The sequence below is a fragment of the Rhinolophus hipposideros genome, assembly GCF_964194185.1.
Source record: "Rhinolophus hipposideros genome assembly, chromosome: 16".
In the NCBI taxonomy this organism is placed as follows: domain Eukaryota; kingdom Metazoa; phylum Chordata; class Mammalia; order Chiroptera; family Rhinolophidae; genus Rhinolophus; species Rhinolophus hipposideros.
Genome location: NC_138062.1, coordinates 23,848,013 through 23,868,321, shown reverse-complemented (window position 1 = coordinate 23,868,321; position 20,309 = coordinate 23,848,013). Strand labels below are relative to the sequence as shown.

The 20,309-nt window shown below is 33.9% G+C and overlaps 1 protein-coding gene across 4 annotated transcripts in view; it reads left to right on the top strand.

Moving 5' to 3' along the window:
• FBXW7 (F-box and WD repeat domain containing 7) overlaps positions 1 to 20,309 on the top strand; it is a 173,184-nt gene that overhangs the window by 99,424 nt on the left and 53,451 nt on the right. Inside the window, exon 1 of one of the 4 annotated variants that reach the window (XM_081076758.1) lies at positions 14,599 to 15,053. The exons of the other annotated variants lie outside the window; for them this stretch is intronic. Within the exon in view, the coding sequence (XP_080932884.1) occupies positions 14,907 to 15,053 (147 nt within the window). The 5' untranslated portion in view covers positions 14,599 to 14,906. Of the gene's footprint in view, positions 1 to 14,598; positions 15,054 to 20,309 lie in introns of those variants that run through there. 4 annotated transcript variants of the gene reach the window in all.

Here is a 20,309-nt window from a genome sequence, read left to right as displayed (position 1 = left end):
TGTTGTCTCCTTCCTTACCAACTTCCTTTTTACGAAGATTAGTTTGTATGAAGATTCTGTCTTCTAGCATTTTCTCTATGTCTCAAAACTCTCCCTCCCAGTTTTGTAGTTTTCAATACACATGTATCCACATTCAAATAATTATATCAGTGATATCTTCAATGAGGAAATGAAAGCTAGGTTGAGACCTAAAGGATAGGTAGAATTAGACAGTGTTGAAAGGCTGTAAAGAAATGAAAATAAGGAGTCATAATTTTTCTGAATAGTGGCAAAAATTTTAGAAATAAGTATAGAGCTTCTCTAAGTGAGTATTTGAATATATTCCAAATATCTGTAGAGGTTTATATTGGGCAAATTTGTTTAAATTTTCTGTTTATATCCTGTTTCTTAATGGTTTACTGATTGCTAAGTTGTACTTTGGAGGGTTGTTTGCAGAGTTTCCACACGATAGGCAACCTACTTTCCTTGACATTTTGAGGATTAATCTTGATGCCAAGTACAGGAACTTCACAAAATCTTTCTGTGGTTTCTAAAGTTTTAACTTAAAAATATTTGCTTAAGATTACATGAAGTAAATGACAGAAGTGGTAGTATAATTTAGATCATGCTTGCCCATCATCTCCTTCATCATCCTCTAAAGTCTTAATCCAATCTTTGACTTCTCTTCTGGCGGTCACAGTTTTAATGTATTTCATTGCTTTGGTTGGTATAATAAATCTCTATTTATAAATTACGATAAAGAGAAAAAATGAGTTGACACTATTATTTTTGTTTCTTATTTGAAAATTGCCTTGAATTCAGTACTATTTAGTTTTAATTGAGAAATGCCGTTTCTTTTCTATTTAGGATTGGGATTTTTTTATTGGAAAATTTAAAAAACAGTTTAGAATTCTTTCAGTGAATACTCTAAATAAGGATAGTTGTTCAAAAGAAACGCACAGAAATAAAGCCACAGGCAATACAACATATGTAGGTTTTTGTAGAAGTCATAAATGAACATGTTTAGCATACTTAGAAAATCAGAGAAAGTATTATTTTTCACTGTGAAAGTCATACATAAGAATTAATTACTTAAGAATTCATCCATTTCTTTATTGAACACTAGAGGGCCACATAGTACTTTATTACTTTTGATAGAGCTGCTTTAATGTATTTAAATATATTTCCTAAGTGCTTGCCTCTCCTCTAGTTTGTATTCTAGTACACAATTTTTTGCTTGGAATTTGAAATTAATAATTGCACTAGTTATGTACATTGCCATATAACATGTGAAATACCTAGGGCTGTCTTTTTTTCTTTTTCAACCAGCAATTAGCATATCTTCATTTTGTTATTTGAAAGCAACAATGACAACAAAAAGTAAAGAAAGTGAGCTTTGGAATAAATGTACACATGTGCACAAACTTACTGTGTTTTGGGAATGTAAGTATGCTTTTTGAAGATTTCTGAAGTCTCAGCACATAAACGCATTAAAAATAGAAGTCCTGTCCTTGATAGTTGCTTTTAGGCTCCCTCAGCATGTATGTAAGAAAAGCATCATCCCTCTAAATTCTTGTCTAAATTGTCTCTTGTGTTAGCATACCATGTTTCCCCGAAAATAAGACCAGGTTTTATATTAATTTTTGCTCCAAAAGACGCATTAGGGCTTATGTTCAGGGATGTCATCCTGAAAAATCATGCAAGGGCTTATTTTCCTGTTAGGTCTTGTTTTCGGGGAAACACTGTAGAAGGTCATATTGCAGGGGGTTGCCACCTGATCATTCTTAACTAAAGAATATTTGAACAGGTGATTCTTTTTCCTCAATTCCTTTTTGTTGCTTGGGGTGAAGAAATGAGAAATACAACCTACAGGGCCCAAATAGGTAGTGGATGAGTGCGGAAAGTGATGATTGACCCAGCAAGATTGCTCAGGCTCTTATGAACTGCAGGGCCGTATACCTTTCCTAGAAGGTGTTCATGTTTAGTTAAAAAAAAAAAAAGAGAGAGAGAGAGAAACCTGGTGCAGGCTCCAAAAACAACTGTCTTTGAGCTATATTTGACCTGTGGGTTACTATTGATTTTGATAGCTTCTAAAGAGGATGTTCAACATCTTGAGTAGAGTCTTAGTTAAATTTTTATTTGTCCCCTAGGTGTACTTCAGAGAGCACTCTGTGTTATTAATTTCTATATTATGTTTCGGGGAGAAAGTAAGGACATTTCTCTGTAGCTACTATCTATACTTCCTTCTTTCTGAAGGAAGGTTAGGATGAATTCAGGGGAAACACACTGTTTACACCCAGAGGAGACCATGAAAGGATCATGTAACAGAAGGAGTAATAATACATTTAAAAACTAAAAAGAATCTTATCTTTTGAATTCTTCCTTAAATTTAATTGTAACATCTTAAATCATTTCCTCAAATTATTTACTATAATAAAGTGACAACTTCGATGTTTAGCTCTAAATTTTACTTAGAAGTTAGTCATCTTGAATATTGATGAACTTCTTTCCAATTTAAAGCCATTACTATGACAAACGGTATTCTCTGATAAAGTTATATTTTGTGTGTGTGTGCTGCTGTTTTGTATCACTACGATTTTGTGAAAATCACATTTGTTGCTGTATTTTGACAGATTAATATGAGTTGAAGTGATTAAACACTGAGCTTGAGTTCTGATGTTTTTGCTCAGGTAATGAAATTAGCTATTAATAGCATAATCTATTTGGTGAATGTTAAATGGTCGAGTGTAAAACAAGTGAAAAAAGAGATGAGTTGAAGACATTATTGTCTTTTAAACATGCATCTGGAGAAAACATTAGCTTACTAGTTAAAATTTGGTTCAATTTAGCAATATTATTGAGCACTGAAAGAATGGCGATTTCTCTTCTAAGATGAGCCACTAATACTGGCCTTTAGGGAGGGGAAGGTGTTGGGGCACATCATTGTGCTATCCACTTCAAGTACATTGCATTTCAAAAAGGTTAATGGGGGAGGTACAAATGCGGAAGTGAGGGTATGTGGTGTTTTACAAAGATCACTTTGATATCCTCAAAAATCAGGATGTTTGGGAAAGTCAGGTTAGTAGGAATACTAAAGGTATTTCTAGAATATCACCTGTATTGTAACTAATTTCCATTAGTGATTCCTTGACTACACTAAAATGATTTTCAATCAGAATTCTTAACCTCACTTTTCCATATCACAGTTTGTAGGCGACACAAACTATAGAGGTGATAGAGGCCAGAAAGGTAATTTAAATGAATAAAATAGACAAAACATAAGACCCATGGAACCAAAGCATTTCTAAAGGAGGGTGAATGGGGGAAAATTGTGTCCTGATATTTTTCAATTTTTCAAAAGTCACCAGGATTCCAGATTTTTAGATGATAATTTCTCAGTTTTTTATGTTGACATTTGAATTTTTCAGAAGCATTTCTGTGGGCCTGTTTGACCTGTGGACCACCCATTTTCACTGGACGTCATATGTGGAGCGAGAGTGCTGTTCACCACGCTGTAAAATTAAAATAGTTTGCGTTCAGTGCAGATGCATTAAGGGCTGGGAGTTGTTTGGCGTGTAAGTGTAGCATATACATCGCGCATTAAGTGCCTTAGTTGGTGGCCTAAGGACTTTTTTCTCTATGAATTTGATATACTGGTTTTAGGTATTGAACTGCCACATGAATTGGCCTCATTTAAAAGAAATGTGTATTGTAGCTTCCCCAAGGAATTTGAGGTGGCCTGTATGTAGGAGAAACAAATATAATAAAATAGTCATGTGTACGTGAAGATCAGAACCAGAGAAAATACTGGAATAGACTATGAAGACAAGGCTATGAGAAGAGATAAGATGAGTGAATTATGCATTGGAATAAGCTGCGAAGAGGATCCAGGCTGGTCACTCACCGGGCCCACGCCAGTATTCCAAGTGTGACACTAGACCAGATGTACCAGAAACAGCTGGAGTGCTTTTTAAAAATTCAAGTTGCAGGGTTACACTCCAGAAGTACTTCACCAAATCTCTTGGGTTTGGATGTTTGTTTTTATCAAGCTCCCACATGATTCTAATTAGATTAAAGTTTGCAAAACATTGGCCAATTAGTTTGTCTCTCTGCTTCCTTGTGATAAAATTAAGAGGAGGATGTGCTGTGTCCTCTCAGGAAGAGAAAACATGTCAGTCACACAGGCACACACAACCCCTTTTTCTAATATTATATAAAAGGAATTTCTCACATGGGGCTTCATGAGTGATTCAGGAGACTGCTCTCAGTTGCACAGTATCTGTAATAAATGCCTCGATGCTTATAAATAGTGGTAAGTAGAGAGTGAGGTCTCTGAAGTCAGACTGAAGTTTTCAAATCCTGGCAGCTTTGTCACTTGATTTTGGGCAAACTGTTAACCTCTCTTGTAGAGCTGTCTTAAGGATGGTGTCATAAATAACAGTAACAGGGTCATCAATAACGTAGTATTGTTGAGAGGATTCCAAGAGATAATGTATGTAAAAGTACTTAGAAAAGTGACTGGCAGATAAGTAAGTCCTTAGTAAGTATTAGCTATTATATTTCATAAGATTATTGTAATGTTCCAAGACTAGACTAAAACCAGCTTAACTAACTAGTCCAGGCTTGATAACATGTTCTAGAAAATATTTTTAGTTCCAAAGGTACCTATTCTCTTAGGTGGGTTGAAACTATTCCACTGATTGTTATGGCCTAAATTAAAGTGATTTTTTAGCAGAGTCCATTTGTTTGATACTGTAAATTGTTGACTATGAAGCACTTTTGCTCTGATAGGTATTCCTCCCCTTCCTACCCCCAATTAGTTGTTAATGCTGAACCTAGAAGGATTTTGAAAGAGAACCTAAAAGTAAATTTTGGTAGTTCTAGGGCTTTGAGTCCTCATATGAAAATGTTCAGAAGAGATGGAAGTGCTAACTCTAAAATGATACTTAGCTGTTCTTGAACTGAGTAGCCGAACTAGAATAAATGCAGGGGAAGATTCCCTTTGTTTCTTGTGTAGAAATTCTAGGATTACTGCTTGGTACTGTAGGAAATATCTACATTTATAGTATGACTGTATCTCATTACATCACAGTTAAGATGTGATTATAAACAAATGAAAGCAGTCATTGACAGATAGAAGAATAGTTTCAGCCAGGTTGAAATGAACTCTATTTAGGATGTATTTTAGAGAACACATTTTGAAAAATGTTGGTATTTCTACGAGCCGTATCTGTAGAATAGTAACTTGATTCCTGCTAATAGTAAGAATTGTCAGGGTAGCTAGCATCTTGCATGTAAACTTAACCTCTAATTATGTGAAATGTAAATAGAAGAATGATGATTGTTTTATTAGATCACTAGGGCTAAAAATAATGCATGGGATTTTTTCCTCCCAGAAAAAGATTTACTTTGTTCAAATGTACCAGGTTCTTCAGTTGGTCTGTGCTGATGCTGTTTTAAAGATAGCTTCTCTGCTCTAGAAATAAGAGTTGCTTTTAGAAAATGCTTTATTTTCAAAGTGAAAATGCTTTAATTTGCTGTGTTTCTGGTTGGTCTTAAATGACAATTTCTGGTTATTGCAATCAGATGCAAATGAGGAATGGAAGTATGAAGAAAATACTGGTGAATTTGGGCTGTGTGCCAAGAGTTATTCATTTTCTTAGCTACAGATGTTGATTTTATGCGTCTACATTATAAATTTAATTTTCCAGAATGAATTGTTTGTACTTTACCAAAATGCTGCCATCTGTCTTAAGATAGTGAAAATTGTAAATATGCCGAGGGTACATCTGTAATGTTTACACTCACAGTTTCAGTTTTCAGGTTTATTTCTTATTACTGTTTCACTCTGTTAACTGGTATAGAAAAGAAGATTAAAAGCTTAAGATCGAATCATTACTCTATATCACTTAGATATATAGTAAACTTATATTTAATTTTGACTATACTTTTTGCTTCTTTATTCCAGAAAGGAACAGAGATTACAAACTAGTGTCTTATCTAGTAGTTTTATAAACACGTTTAAATTTGTTGTCATTTAAAAATCTGGAGAGTTCATATAAAAATGTTTTTTCACCTTCTTTTGCAAATGTGGACTATATGGCCTTATTGGGCCCATGTGCTTACATGACAACAATCAATTGCATCTTTTAAATGGACTTGACAGTTGTTAAACCTGACCTGTTTCTCTCCTTTATTTTACCTGCCTGCTCCTCTAGTCATTTGAGTTAGTTTGGAATAAAGACAAAAGCGTGATTATAGGAAATCCAAAAGTAAGTTGGTTTTTCCTTTATTTGTTATATATCAAACTGGTTTGGATGTAAATCCCAGTCAGTATAATATGTAACTGTTTGTCAAGTTTGTTATTAAAATAGCCAGACTTGCTAAATACCTCATTTCCAGTGGGTTATTATCAAGGTGAGAATTTGTCACCAAAACTTTTGCCACCCTCCAAAACCCACTCACTTAAATTTTCATTTTGGATCACCTGTTATCCTTTTCATTCTTGTTAAATTTTGAAGTTAATACTCTACTAGGAAGACTATCAAATTATAACAGTAAATTCTTGGAGCTCTTTATTTTGTAAGATGTTTCAGTTATCTATATTATCTATATTCAGTTATAGCCATGTAACCAATCAGCCCAAAGCTTTATAATTTATAACAAACGACTACTTTTTTATTTCTCAGTGTTCTTGTAGGTTATAAATTTGAGCAGCCATCACTTAGGCATTGCTGATTCAGGGTTACAGTCAGATTGTGTCTAGATAGGGTTTCCAGGCAGGAATTCCTGCCCGTTCTCAGGAATTTTTTTCACTTTCCCATTCCCGAATCCTGAGATATAAACTGTTTTCTGTTCTCCATGCTGAATCGTTTCCACAAAGTGACGGCCGATACTACCAACCACCTGGATTCAAGAAGTTGATTTTCCCGATTTCCCAACCAACTTTTCTCAGGATTCGGGACCGGGAAAGCAAAAAAAATTCCTGAGAACGGGCAGGAATTCCCGCCTAGAAACCCTAAGTCTAGAGGTGAAACAGCAGGGGTGTCGAACAATTGGGGGCTGGCCAGGAATCGTTTTCTCTTCAGAAGACTTCTTCACATATGGTCTTTTTGCCTGGGCTGGTTTGGTTTCTGCACAGCATGGTGGCCTCAGGGCTATCAGGTAACGTGGAAGCTAAATCTCTTCCTTATAACTTAACCTAGGAAATCACACAATGTGACTGTCACATTCTCTCTTGAAACAGATGTAGCTCCCAGTGGAAGGACAGGCGGAGTACATTCATTGTAAGACGAGCAGGTGAAATGGGGGATATTGTTGGGACCGTCTTTGAGAAACCCAGTTTCTCCATAGGAGGTCATAATATCTTTGATCTTATAATTTTTTTTTCATTTGGATTTTATAAATATCAGGCTCATTAAAAAAGGTTGCACATATAATATGTCATAGTATTTTATTTCAGTCATCTAGAATTCAGTTATCTGACAAACTTGCATATCTGAAACGTATAATAACAAGTGAATCTCCAAACAACTAGATTAGAAAGTAATACAAATAGGTTAGGTTTAACAATCTATAGACTAGAATATATGTCCTATTACAAAGCATGAATTTAGGAAAGAGATATACTAGGGTAAGTATCTCAACTCCACTGCCTGGCAGCTGTGATAACGTTGGGCCAACACATTGAAGTGAAACAAGTCATGACGTAATAGGAGCTCTGTCAGTGGTGACTCCTCCCCCCACATCACTGTACCAATCGGAAATAATACGTTTGCGTTTTCTAAGCCCTGTCGCTGTAAACTTCCTCGATCTTTGTTTCAGGTGTAATCAAGAATTATAAGGATTGAGTTTTGTTTTTTCTTTGTTTTCAATCTTTCTTGATAGCCAGTTAGTATTTTATTTATTGGAAAGAATGAAAACTTAGACCGTCAGTTTAAACTTCAGCTATAAAATTGATGTTGATGTTTATCAGAAAATGCATTTTGTTGAATAGGTAATTTTAACAACGTAAAAGGCCAGTGGTGTCAGCTGTCAGCCCATCTAGGGATCAGACCCCAACTATTTATTTTCTGTAGCTTAATTCTGTGCTTAAAGTATTTTCTGTGCTGAAAGTAATTCTTATATTTGATACATCAAATGCTTAAATTTGATGCTGAAGTTAATATTGATAAATGAATATTCATCAATGAATAATTTACCTGTGGTTAGTGAATATTGATAAATCTCTCATGCTTTCATAGTATGTTACTGAGAAGTATATAAATGAAGTTGTAGAACTGTTTATCTCTCTGAAAATAATTTTTATTTATAATTGCATCAATAACTCAACAATGTAGGAAACGTAACTACAAGTATCTTCCCTCTCCTTACCATTTTATTTTCTTAAATTGTCAACACTGTCAAATTTATTTCCATAGGTTTGGCTTTCTCTGTTTCATAGGACAAATTCCTATAAGATATTAAACCATCAATTTGGTGGGTGAACTTCCTGTGTTACAACTTAGTTTATTTTTTTTTAAGCTGTATAAGAGTTCACCTGCATTTCTTACTGTACTTGATAAGAATTATCAGTATTATGTCCTTATTTATGATTCTCTGGCCTGCAACACTCTTCAGAATTTTTATAGGAGAAATAAATAATTGATAAATATTTAGTTTAACTGAAGGTTAATGAATGTTTTATGCTTAAACTTGTTCATAAAAGTAACTTAAAAAAGGAACCTTAAAAAATTGATATTAAAGACGTTTTTATCTTCTTTCTTACACTTAAATTATAGTTTGAGAATTGTGGAAAATTAAGTTGCTTTAAATCACTTACTCTGTCATCTCATGAGGCTTTTGCATGACTGAAATACCTGTAATTGCTATGTCATTTTTGTCATAGTTGACTTAAAGGTAGAACTATAATAATTGTCAACTAAATTCTTGGTGAGCAGCTGTGTCAGACCAATTAACAGCTGGGGTAACTCAGCACAGACTGTAAGAGTTAAACTTAAGTTACATTACCGGCATTGAGGACTTCATACTGGGCATTTTTGAAATACTTTAAAAATTCAATTAGTTTCAGGTGTACAGCGCAGTGGTTAGGCATTTATATTCACCCAGTATTTTGTATGTACTGGTATGTTTACCTGGAGTATCAGCTCCAGGTAATTTGGCTGAAAGCTGATTGAGGTAGCAGTTTAATCAAGGATAATTTAGTTGTAAATTATTTTAGTTGTAAATACGTAGATAGGTTTGAAGCATGAAGTTTCTAGTGTACCACAGGGTGTTTTTTGTCATCATTTTAAAGGACTTGTTTGGTTGGTTTTTCTATATTTTACTTTTTAACTTATTAACTTTATTTTTTAGCCAGTTACTTAGAAATAACTGGAAATTTCCAGCAAAATTTAAAAACAACCTAAATGTCCAGCAGGCAGATCTTGATTATAGAAATCACAGCAATTACAATATTTTACATAACCTGGCATTTAGCAGTTTTATTTTTAAAATTCTACATATGCATGTAATACTTCTATTTTGCAAATGTCCAGTTACCAGGTCACATTTTTATACACTTTTATAATAAAACTGCATGTGCTATTTCAGAACTCATGCAAATTTCTCTTAAATAGTTAGGAGCTGCCCTTGGTGCCTGGATAAAGAAAATTAGCAGGGAAATACAGTAATACGTTATAACCCATTAAATACTTCCATTAATATAATATTTCAAATACATTATAATTGGAAGTTGTAATCTTTCTTAACGAACACTTTAAGCATTTAAATGACTTTTAGAACTTTTTAAGGAATCATTTTGAATGTGACTTTAACTTTCATAAAGCATTTCTAATCATTTGACTTATACCTTTTATGAGTCACAAAACTTAAAAGGAATGTCATGTATTTAAAATTTTCTTTCATACTAAATCTAATTATGTTTTAGTTTCTACAATTGAAGTAACATGTTTAGAATATTTTTTGCAGTTGTAACTATTACAAGCTTGACATTTCATTGATCATTAAGCAAGAGCTTAATTTCTTGATTTGTCATCGTTTTCCTCTGTGTTTAAATTGCTCCATCTTTTTTGTACATGAATTGCTTAGACTAGGGAGATACTTTAACACTGTGGTATCTAAGGTATTAGGAAAGACTGAAAACAATGACTTAGATATCGAGAATAGTCTGTCTCACTCTGTATCTCTGAATAAATGAGTATGCCTTATACAATATTCTTGTCTCAAAAGGATATTGATTCTAATTTGTCCCATTTTAGTAGTGGCATAATTTTTAGCATCTGGAATTTTTTCTTTTTCTATAAAAGAGTAAGTCACTTGTTGCTTACGTTCAGAGACATAATGAATAATATTAAGTTTAAATGGCATATGCTGACATTCCCCTGTCGAACATTTTTGATGTGAGACTTTGAAAACACTTGGTTTATAATCATTTGTTCTTGTCGGTAAACTTGTATCTTCCAAATGATTTGTTTTAGCAGATTCAAGAGTAGTTTATGAAACATGGAAAATCTTTGTGCTGTTCATATGCTGTGGCCTTTGGTCAAGAGCAGTTAAATCCTAGATTTCTGTGTAATAATGAAAGAGAAGGTTGAAATCCAGAATAAACAGCTGTAAATCTTGTTGTTGTTGTGAGAGAATTGGAGTGTATGGGACTAGAACACATTTTAGAAATACAATTTTGGTGCTATTACTGGTAGGTGGCAGAGCCAGGCTTTGGAATGAGGACCACTTTGCCCCGGTGCTGACGTTCCCATCCACCATGTTCTTCTCATTCCTCTGTAGCCTTGGGTGTCAGCTCGTCTGTTTGGAAGAGCCTCAGTTTGATAGGGGGGTTCATAATTAAGAGTATCTTAAATGTTTTTTAAAAGTATAATTGAAATTATGACTAATTTTTTGTTGAACATGTGGAACTAGCTGCATTTAAAAAGTATTAGCAATTGGAGTGCTGTGCAGTCTCTATGATTTCTCTCATTGACTAAGGTTTTCTTCTGTATTTGAACATTTGGTACCATGTTTCCCCGAAAATAAGACCTAGCTGGATCATCAGCTCTAAAGTGTCTTTTGGAGCAAAAATTAATATAAGACCTGGTCTTATTATTTTTTATTCTTTCATTATTATTTTACTTATAGTAAAATAAGACAGGGTCTATATAATATAATATAATATAATATAATATAATACCCAGTCTTATTTTACTATTTTACTATAAGACTGCGTATAATATGATATGATATAATATAATATAATACCAGGTCTTATATTAATTTTTGCTGCAAAAGACGCATTAGAGCTGATGGTCCTGCTAGGTCTTATTTTTGGGGAAACACGGTATTTTTTAATGTTTCATGCTGATTAAGAACATTGCTTTAGAAATACTGTTGAATGTTCCAAGAAAAGATGAAACGTGGTAGTACATGCATTTGGAAATTAGTGCTCACTTTGCTCAATGCTAATAATAAGTTTCTTTTTAACAAAAATACAGATATATAATTCGATTTAGTGTTTGGTTTGCTAGAGTTGCAATACTCGTACTATCCAGTTGAGGGCAGCTAATTACTGATTTAAAAAAAACGAGTTGAATTAGAATGTCATCACTTTGTGTTTACCAAAACTTGGCATCTAGTGTAAAACACATTTGATAGACAAACAGGCTTAGTTTTCAGTCCTATTATCATCGTAAGCAATTTCTTGAAAATGAGAAACTAGTTTTACTTCATCTAATTTCTGCCTCTTATAAGCAGAAGAATGAACACTGTTGATTTTAATTTTCCCTGTCTAAATTCTTTTCAATTCCAAATCTTTCTTTTCCGCCTTTAGGATCAGACTCCAAAGATATTAGAGAGCTTCATTATTTTCCTTATCTTTAAACTATCTGCATGTTAATACATGTGACTATACAGTTCTTTGAGTACTTTTAAATATAAAAGTAAAAATAGTATTTTCTTTATGTTATCTTTATGAGCCAGTGGATTAAGTGAAAGTTAAATTTGAAGTTGATCTGTTTGATTTATTTTTCTGTGTGGAATAAATATGTTAAACTTGAGGAAGGCAGCACGCTCTTCTAATTTTTCTGCATTGAAATAACACAATTATATCGTTTATGTGGTTCAGAGAAAGGAATTTTGAGGCGTTAATTAACTCATTGAATTCAACGATATCAGTGAGACAGGATTATTTTGAGACTCAAGAATGTCAGTCTACATAAAACTATATGTAATAGAGCAGACACTGTTAGTAACTTACAGAGGGGGGCCTTCCCTGCTTGCTACTTCAACACAGGAATTTTTCTAGTAAGGAGAAAAGGACACAGTATGATTGAAGGTTATATTATACACACACACACACACACACACACACAAAGGATTAATGTCGTGTTAAAAAATAAAGTGAGCCCCAGTGGAGATGCTGAAGCTAGAAACAATCATTCTACAAGTTAGTAAGTAGTCTAGTGGGGCTGTAGACATGCTTGTCTTAGATATCCATCTCACCTTTTTTCTACCATTTCAACTTACAAATTTCCAGTACCCTCTCTTTCATCACTAGATCTCTGTTGGGGGATTTTGGTGATTATGGTTCTATCCTTAGTTGTTCACTTTTTTATTAATACATTAATACATCACCACCACTGTCTCCAGAACTTTTTCATCTCTAACTCTAACTCTGTACCCATTAAACACTAACTCCCCATTCCTTTCTCCCCATTGTCCCTGACAACCACGATTCTGCTTTCTGTCTATAAATTTGACTACTCTAGGTATGTCATATAAGTGGAATCAAACAACTTTTTGACTGATTTTCTTCACTGAGCATCATTATATCTTCAAGGTTCATCCATGTTGTAGCATGTGTCAGAAGACTTAATAATACCCCACTATGTACATACCACATTTTGCTTACCCATTCATCCATCAGTCGTTACTTAGGTTGTTTCCACTCATGGATAAATACTGAATAATACTGCTATGGACATGGGTGTACAAATATCTGTTCGAGTCCCCGCTTTCAATTCTTTCGTGTGTGAACCCAAAAGTGGAATTGCTGGATTATATGGTATTTTGAGGAATCGCTATACCATTTTCCACTGTAGCTGCATCCATCTTACATTCCCACCAGCGATGCACAAGGGTTCCAGTTTCTCCACACCCTTGCCAACCCTTGTTCTTTTCTCTCCTCCCCACCCCCGAACTCCACCTCCATGTTTGTTTTTAAATGCCAGCTATTCTAATGGGTGTGCAGTGGTGGTTCATACTGATTTTGACTTAAAATTTTCCTAATGATTAATGACATTGAGAACCTTTACATGTGCTTGTCGGTCAGTTGTATATCTTCTTCAGAGAAATTCAGTTGTTTACTTTGTAACTAAAAGTATCACCTCTGCTAATGGTTTTACATTTTTTAACTACATTTTAAATTGTGGTGGAAGAGAAGGTATACTTTAAGAAAGTAGTATCATGATAGGATTGAGAATGTTTCTTGGGTATGGACTGACTTCCCAGCAGCCCACTTTATATTTAGTAAGACAGATGTCTCCAAAGTCAGAAAGGAAATCAGCCATTTTTGACACTCTAATTCTCTCTGTATCACATCTAAATGCCCACGATAAAGATCCATAAAAGCTGTTGGAAGGAGAGATAAATGAGATGACTGGCTATTGAAAGAAAAACATAGAATGGCAGGTGAGAACAAACTAGTTAACTGAGCATTATGAACAGATAATTCGTATCTATTATCTACCATCTATTAAAACTACTATCTATTCTCACACTGAGCTTTTTTTTTCTTTATAACAATTTAGTTCCTGGTTTTCAGTATGAAATATAGTACAAAGATTAATTAACACTGGCGTAAGTGGTTAATTTAGACAAATGTTTGAGATAATGCAGGAAAGATTAGTTTGGGGATACTTGGAGGAGAGTCTTCTTCTCCAAACTTTATCTTACGCATTGAAAGTTCTTGAGGAAAACTGTGTTTTAGGAAGGTTCCTCCAACCATGGTATGCTGGAGAAATTAGGCATTAGGCTTTGGCGATGAACTGGCTAGTTACTCATTTTACCATGATTACTTCTCATCACAGCTTACATTCATAAGTACTTATTTTTTAAAATATCTTTAATGAATCACATGACTGTTTTAATTTCAAGTGGAATCACTGAATTTTCAGAATTACAGAGATTGAACTGAAATTTGCAAACAACTAAAATGTCTCCTGTTAAGATTAATCTGAAGTGCATATTAATAGCTACAGAGAGGTAGAATCAATTTAATGTTTTAGGGAGTATGAGATAAACCACGGTATGTATGGAAAAGGAAAAGAACATGCTGAAGACAAACACTTGAAACTATAACAGTCATTCTGAATATATGTAAGGTAGAACACATGTATGTATATGTTTTTTGAGCACGCATAAGCACTGTCCTTAAATTTGAAGCACAATTCAAAACGTTCTTGAAATAATGCTGATATTTGGGTAAGGAAAGCTTAGATATTAAAGAGAAAACACAATGTTTATTTTACTTTGCTTTAATTTTTGTAAAGTAAACTTGACTTTCCAGGGAATACCTGCATTAATAGCTGGAGAAGTTTTAAAAGGGACCCTACAGCACAGCCCTGCCTTGGTTGTATCCACACTACTGACTTTGTACGGGAGGTTCACCAGCTGTTTGACTGGCAGGAGCAGGAGCTTTCACTGCAGTAGTTTATAATTCCTGGCTATTCTAGGAGAGTTTGCACTTCACCAAGCCTCAGACAGGTCAGGACATTTGGTAGGAGAAGGTTGAAAGACAAAAGCAGCAGGCCTTGGGTTCTCAGCCTCTGTTTTAAAATTATTATTAGAAAATTATACTTTAATTTGGTGGTTAAAGTTTTTAGTAATGAGCCTGTATTACATGTAGAGAGTATTCATCAACCAAGAGGAGTTTTAAAATGTCAAAACTGGGGAAAGCTACTCTAAACCATGGCTTGGTTCCTGTTGATCTTAAAAGTGCGAAAGAGCCTCTGCCACATCAAACTGTGATGAAGATATTTAGCATTAGCATCATCGCCCAAGGCCTCCCCTTTTGTCGAAGACGGGTAAGTCTTGCACATTTGGAAAATAGGAATGTTTATTCAAACGAAGTACTTCTGCCTCTTTTAGTAAAGAAATGCTTCAAATTTCACTTAACATTTGTAACTAAAACTATCGGTGAATTGTGTAGCCAGCAAAAACTTGATGTAAGTGATAGTTTTAATAATATGAATGAGAGCCTAGAGGACAAGGTTACCCAATCCACCTCTCTCTCTCTCTCTCTCTCTCTCTCTCTCTCTCTCTCTCTCTCTCTCTCTCTCTCGTTTATTTTTGATGACATTAGAATCCTTGAAACTTATTTAAATGGTAAATAATAAAAAGTGTGTTTTGAAATATGTTGGCAAATACTAAAATCCAAAATTTGTAGTATTTGTAGGAAAATCAAAAGGCTGGTGATAGTCTCCTTACACATGGGAATCACAGCAGTTAGCTCTTTTAAAGAGTGTTCCAAGTTCCCTAGGTTTATCTGGCACTTTAAGCTGTATTATTTTTAAATTGCTATTTTTTAAACCCGAACTTAACGTGATAGAGACACTACTTTTTGCTGTTACGTAAAATAAATATAATGTGCTATTGTGTGGCAGTTACGATAACAGTTTATATATAGACAGACAATCCTGAACTAACACACATCTTGCAGAACTTGTGCTAATATGTAATCAAGTTATGATCTAGTGGATATTTTTCAGGATGACATTGCCCTCTCCCCTACCACATTTTGACCCTGTTAATATTAGCATTTTTGTTGTATTTTCTGAGTTACTTGGTATTGCCATTTTGAATTACTACCTAGAGTGATATATTTTTAGTTCTAAAATATGTTTATGATTCTGAACACATAAAACCAAAAATAATCTGTCAGATTGAATGAGTGTTTGTATATATCACTGCTATTGGTGTTTTAATACCCTGTTTTATCTTTTTTCTTAATTAAAGTCAAAGTATTCTATTAACCAAATAGATTAACTCATAACACCTGAAAAAATATTTTTCCTTCTTTGTAAAGAGAATCTTTGGTTTTCTGGGACTTAAATAACCTTTGTAAATGTGTTTTTTATTTTAGTTCCTTTTGAATAGTTTCCACTTCCACTCCAAACAAGTGGTAGCCATATTGAAAAACATTTTAGTGAGATTTAAGTGTAATACAATTTAAACATTGAAAATGGAATACAGACATCTCTTATCACCCTCTTATTTTCTTCGCTATTATGTTTTCAGAAAGTGTTTGTTTCGTCTTTTTTTACTTTGTCACTTTTGTAACTTCGAATGAGGTCACTGCTCTGATTTAAGCATTTACACAGAGGCCTCTCTTATAGCTTTAAAAGTCATTTAAAAGCTAACATTATTTTAGTACTTTTGTACAAGAAAATAACCAATACAAGTAAATTTTTTAATTGAGGAAAAGAAGTGTGGGTGTTTTCAATTAAAGGGTTAAGATATTAACATTCAGAATGATATTGTTCTTTGTTATTGAATATTTCTAATAAGTTTCAGTACAATATGTGGTAGATTACTTCATTATGTCACAATATTCATTTTCTACCTTTATCTTCTAACATGTACAGGAAATTTAAAATGCTTGGGAGCAGATTCTATAAGAAAAATTAATGGAGAACATCATGGCTTTCCCTGAGGTCTTCTTAGGGTCACTATTCAGTTTGACTTTTCTAGGTTACTATGTTATGTTAAATTATAGCCTTGGATTTATAATAGTAGAAGAGGACTAAATTTGAAAACTAAAATTCATATTAGAAAGTTTGGGGGAGATAGTTAAAAAAAAATCACACCATTCAGTTTTAGACTGTCTGACTGCCATAATTTACTCTTGCATAACTCATTGACTCTCACTACTAGAAATGTTAGAGGGATAGTATAATTATATCTATCCTCCCTCCTTTTTGCAACTGGTTTATTTAGGTAGCTTTAAATTGATTTACATGCTCTTTGTTATTTAATTTACTAACTTTCTCTTGGTAAAGTTAATGATAAATATTTTTTAAATGTATTTTCTTTATCAGAGATTGAAAAAAGATTTTTAGTGTGATATGTAGTTAATCATATTTTGGGTCTAGCATCCAGTTTATCTTTTACATTAGGTATGTTTACCTTCTTTCGAGCAGATTGTTGTATACCAAGCAGATAGACTTCTGTATTTTGTAGTCCTTTTTTTTTTCTTCTAACTACTGAGCTAATGTAAATACAGTGACCTCTTATAAAACTGTATGTAGTCTTGACCTATTAAAATTTGAAAAACATGATATTGTCCCTCCATTGTCCCTCCATCTACATTGATGTTAATACACTTAACATTTGGAAAATAACTTTGAAAATTGTGAAAATCTTTTAAAATGCAACTTCACTTTGTATCTGTTGAATGTTTTCAGGAAATTCATTTACCTCGCTATTAAGTATAATATTAGTACTGGTAGTCTAATTTATTATTGCATGAATTATTCTAGTCTCTCATCAGAGATATTTTGGACATAATAATAGCAATCTAGCTATTAAAAAGTTGCCTAAAATCAAAACATTTTTAGTATTAAGATCCTCATAACTTATTTATATTTGCTTAGACATTCTTGATTGTAAGTGTCACCTAGAATACTTGTTAAAAATATAGAATCTAAGTTTCCCCTCTTTTGGATAATCCTATGTAAGATCTGGATCGGGTATCTATCTGTAGTTTTTAGAAGTCCTATAGGTAATTCTTAGTATCAGGAAAATTTGAGAATACTAATTGAGTATATAGCTTTTTATTCTAAAAGAACTGATTGTGCTTTAAGGAAGAGAAATTTTACAGGGAAAACTTATTTAATCTATAAAATCTGCAAAATTGTTTCTTTGAAATAGGAATGCATTATTATGGCAATACTGTATCTCTTAAATCCTAAGGTACATTAATTTTTACATTTTAAATATACATAAAATGAGGATACAGCTTGATGGAATTTCATAGCTTATCTGGCAGCATATTTTTCCTTTTAGTGATAAGAGAAATAATGACGTCTTACAATTAAAAATAGTATGTTGAAAGAAAATGCACTTCAATGCATAAAATTCATTTCTTTGTTTTTGTTTGGAGACTTTTAAGCATTTAGAATATTCTTGTAAGGTTATTCTTCAGTGTTGCTCTTTTGGTAGAAATTTTCAGTTGACATGCAATTGTTGCTTTATATAGGGCTTTTTAAGATACCTAGTTGACTGTACTGGTTTACAGACACGTATTTTAGAGTGCCTTATATATTCTTGCGTTTGAACCCCATACTGATTGTGTGTAGCATAAGTGGACTAAGAGAATGGGGTAGAGAGCTCCTGGTGGAGTGGCAGGAAGGTGAGGTTGGGCAGTGTGGGGCAAGGACTCATTCACCTGAAACCCAGGAGCTCAGGCAATATGAAATATATGAGTGGGGTTTTTGGTAGTTGAAAATAATTTTGTAATGATTGTATTCCATATCAAGTTCTATTCAAAACACCATCTTTAAAATGCATTTTCTTTAAAGTGAAAATAGAAATATAACTAAAATATTTGTGTTGTTTGAGAAAATGTGAATCTCGCTCCTGTGTATTGTTGTCATTGCGGATTAGCTTAAATCCAGGGTCCACTTTTTCTGCAAAAGGCCATTAAATATTTTAGGCTTTGTGAACATATAGTTACTATTAGAACTACTCCTCAGCTCTGCCATTGTAGCATGAAAGCAGCTGTATGGGAGGATGGACATGACTGTTTCAATAAAACTTTGTAAAAGTGAAATACAGGTTTTTATGATTACAGTAATACTACAGTAAATCTTCTTGTGCATATATCTTTTGGCTTGTAAAAGTTTCAGCTCGTGGTAAATTTTTAGAGTGAGATTGTTAAAGCCATAGGCCTTTCATTTCCTTTAAATCCCTCATCTGCTTTCCTAATTCTTTGGTAGTTAAGTAGAGGAAAATCTTTATGTGTCTAATCACTAGAATTTTAACATACTGCTTATTATTTCCCTTAATGTACAGTATTAGTATAACAGTGCTATTATTTTAAATGCTGTCATTTTAAAAGAACCTACTGTCTATTCTAGGCACTGCTCCAGCTATTCCGTATATTTTAACTCAATTCTTAAATGATATAAATGTTTGTTAAGTACTGTAAGTTAGGTAATATCTCCCTTCAGTAGACTGAAAAACTGAGACTGAAACAAGTTAACTCGCCCCAGTTTCTCTAATGTGCTCGTAGTAGCCATTCTCTTTCTACTACCGCGTTTTCCCGAAAATAAGACCTAGCCGGACCATCAGCTTGGGTATTATGTTAATTTTTGCTCCAAAAGACACATTCGAGCTGATGGTCCAGCTAGGTCTTATTTTCAAGGAAACACAGTATGTTTTGTGACCTTTATACCTTTCTTCTTGTGAGTGTAATACTTTTAACTACTGTTATATTAATATTTTGAAGGGTAAACCTGGGAACTATCACTGTTGACATTGTTTCTATGAGAAAATACATTCAAAGATTCAAACAGTTGACCTACAAATAACTTTTGGTAGCATAGTCCATTATAAATTTAAAATTTTCTGTGTAATCTCTTTTTGCTTATAAAGCTACTCCACAGATTATGCCATGATTATAGCCATAAAAAACTGGAAATATTTGAATAGTATGCATGTTTGTTGTCTTTTTGTAAGCTGAGGAGTGATACCTGTTAAAGAAAAAATTATTCGTGGCACTTGTTAAAACGGTAAGACAGACTTTATTTAGGGGGACTGTCACGAGAAGTATAGAGATTATTACAGGGGGGTTTGGTGGTAGGCGAGACAGACTGGGCTCAACGCTGAATACAACAAAGAAAAGGGAGAATTTGTAGCCAAGGAGCAGGGTGGGGGTCAGTGGGTAGAAAATGACAAAGAGGAAACATCAAAGGTAAAGGGGGGAGCCTACCTAAACCAACTTAACCAAGGGGGTCAGACCTCATCCAGGGGGTGATGGAGGATGAGGAACCCAGCAGATACAGAGAGTGATCAGATAGATACCAAGGGTGAGCACATATCAAGGGTGGGGGATTCTGGTTCAACCGACTCGGTAGGATTCTTGCTAATATTTGGCTCTTGAGAACATGCCCAAGGACAAGGGCCTAGTTGAAAAAGAGATCAGAGAAGCCTGACTGGAATCTGGTCAAGGAAAGAATCTCTGTCATACTTCTGGGTCTGTGCTTGGCAGGCAACAGCAGAGAACAGGGTGTCTGACAGATTAACCCTTCTCAAGTGCAGTGAGGTATCATGCTCCTCAG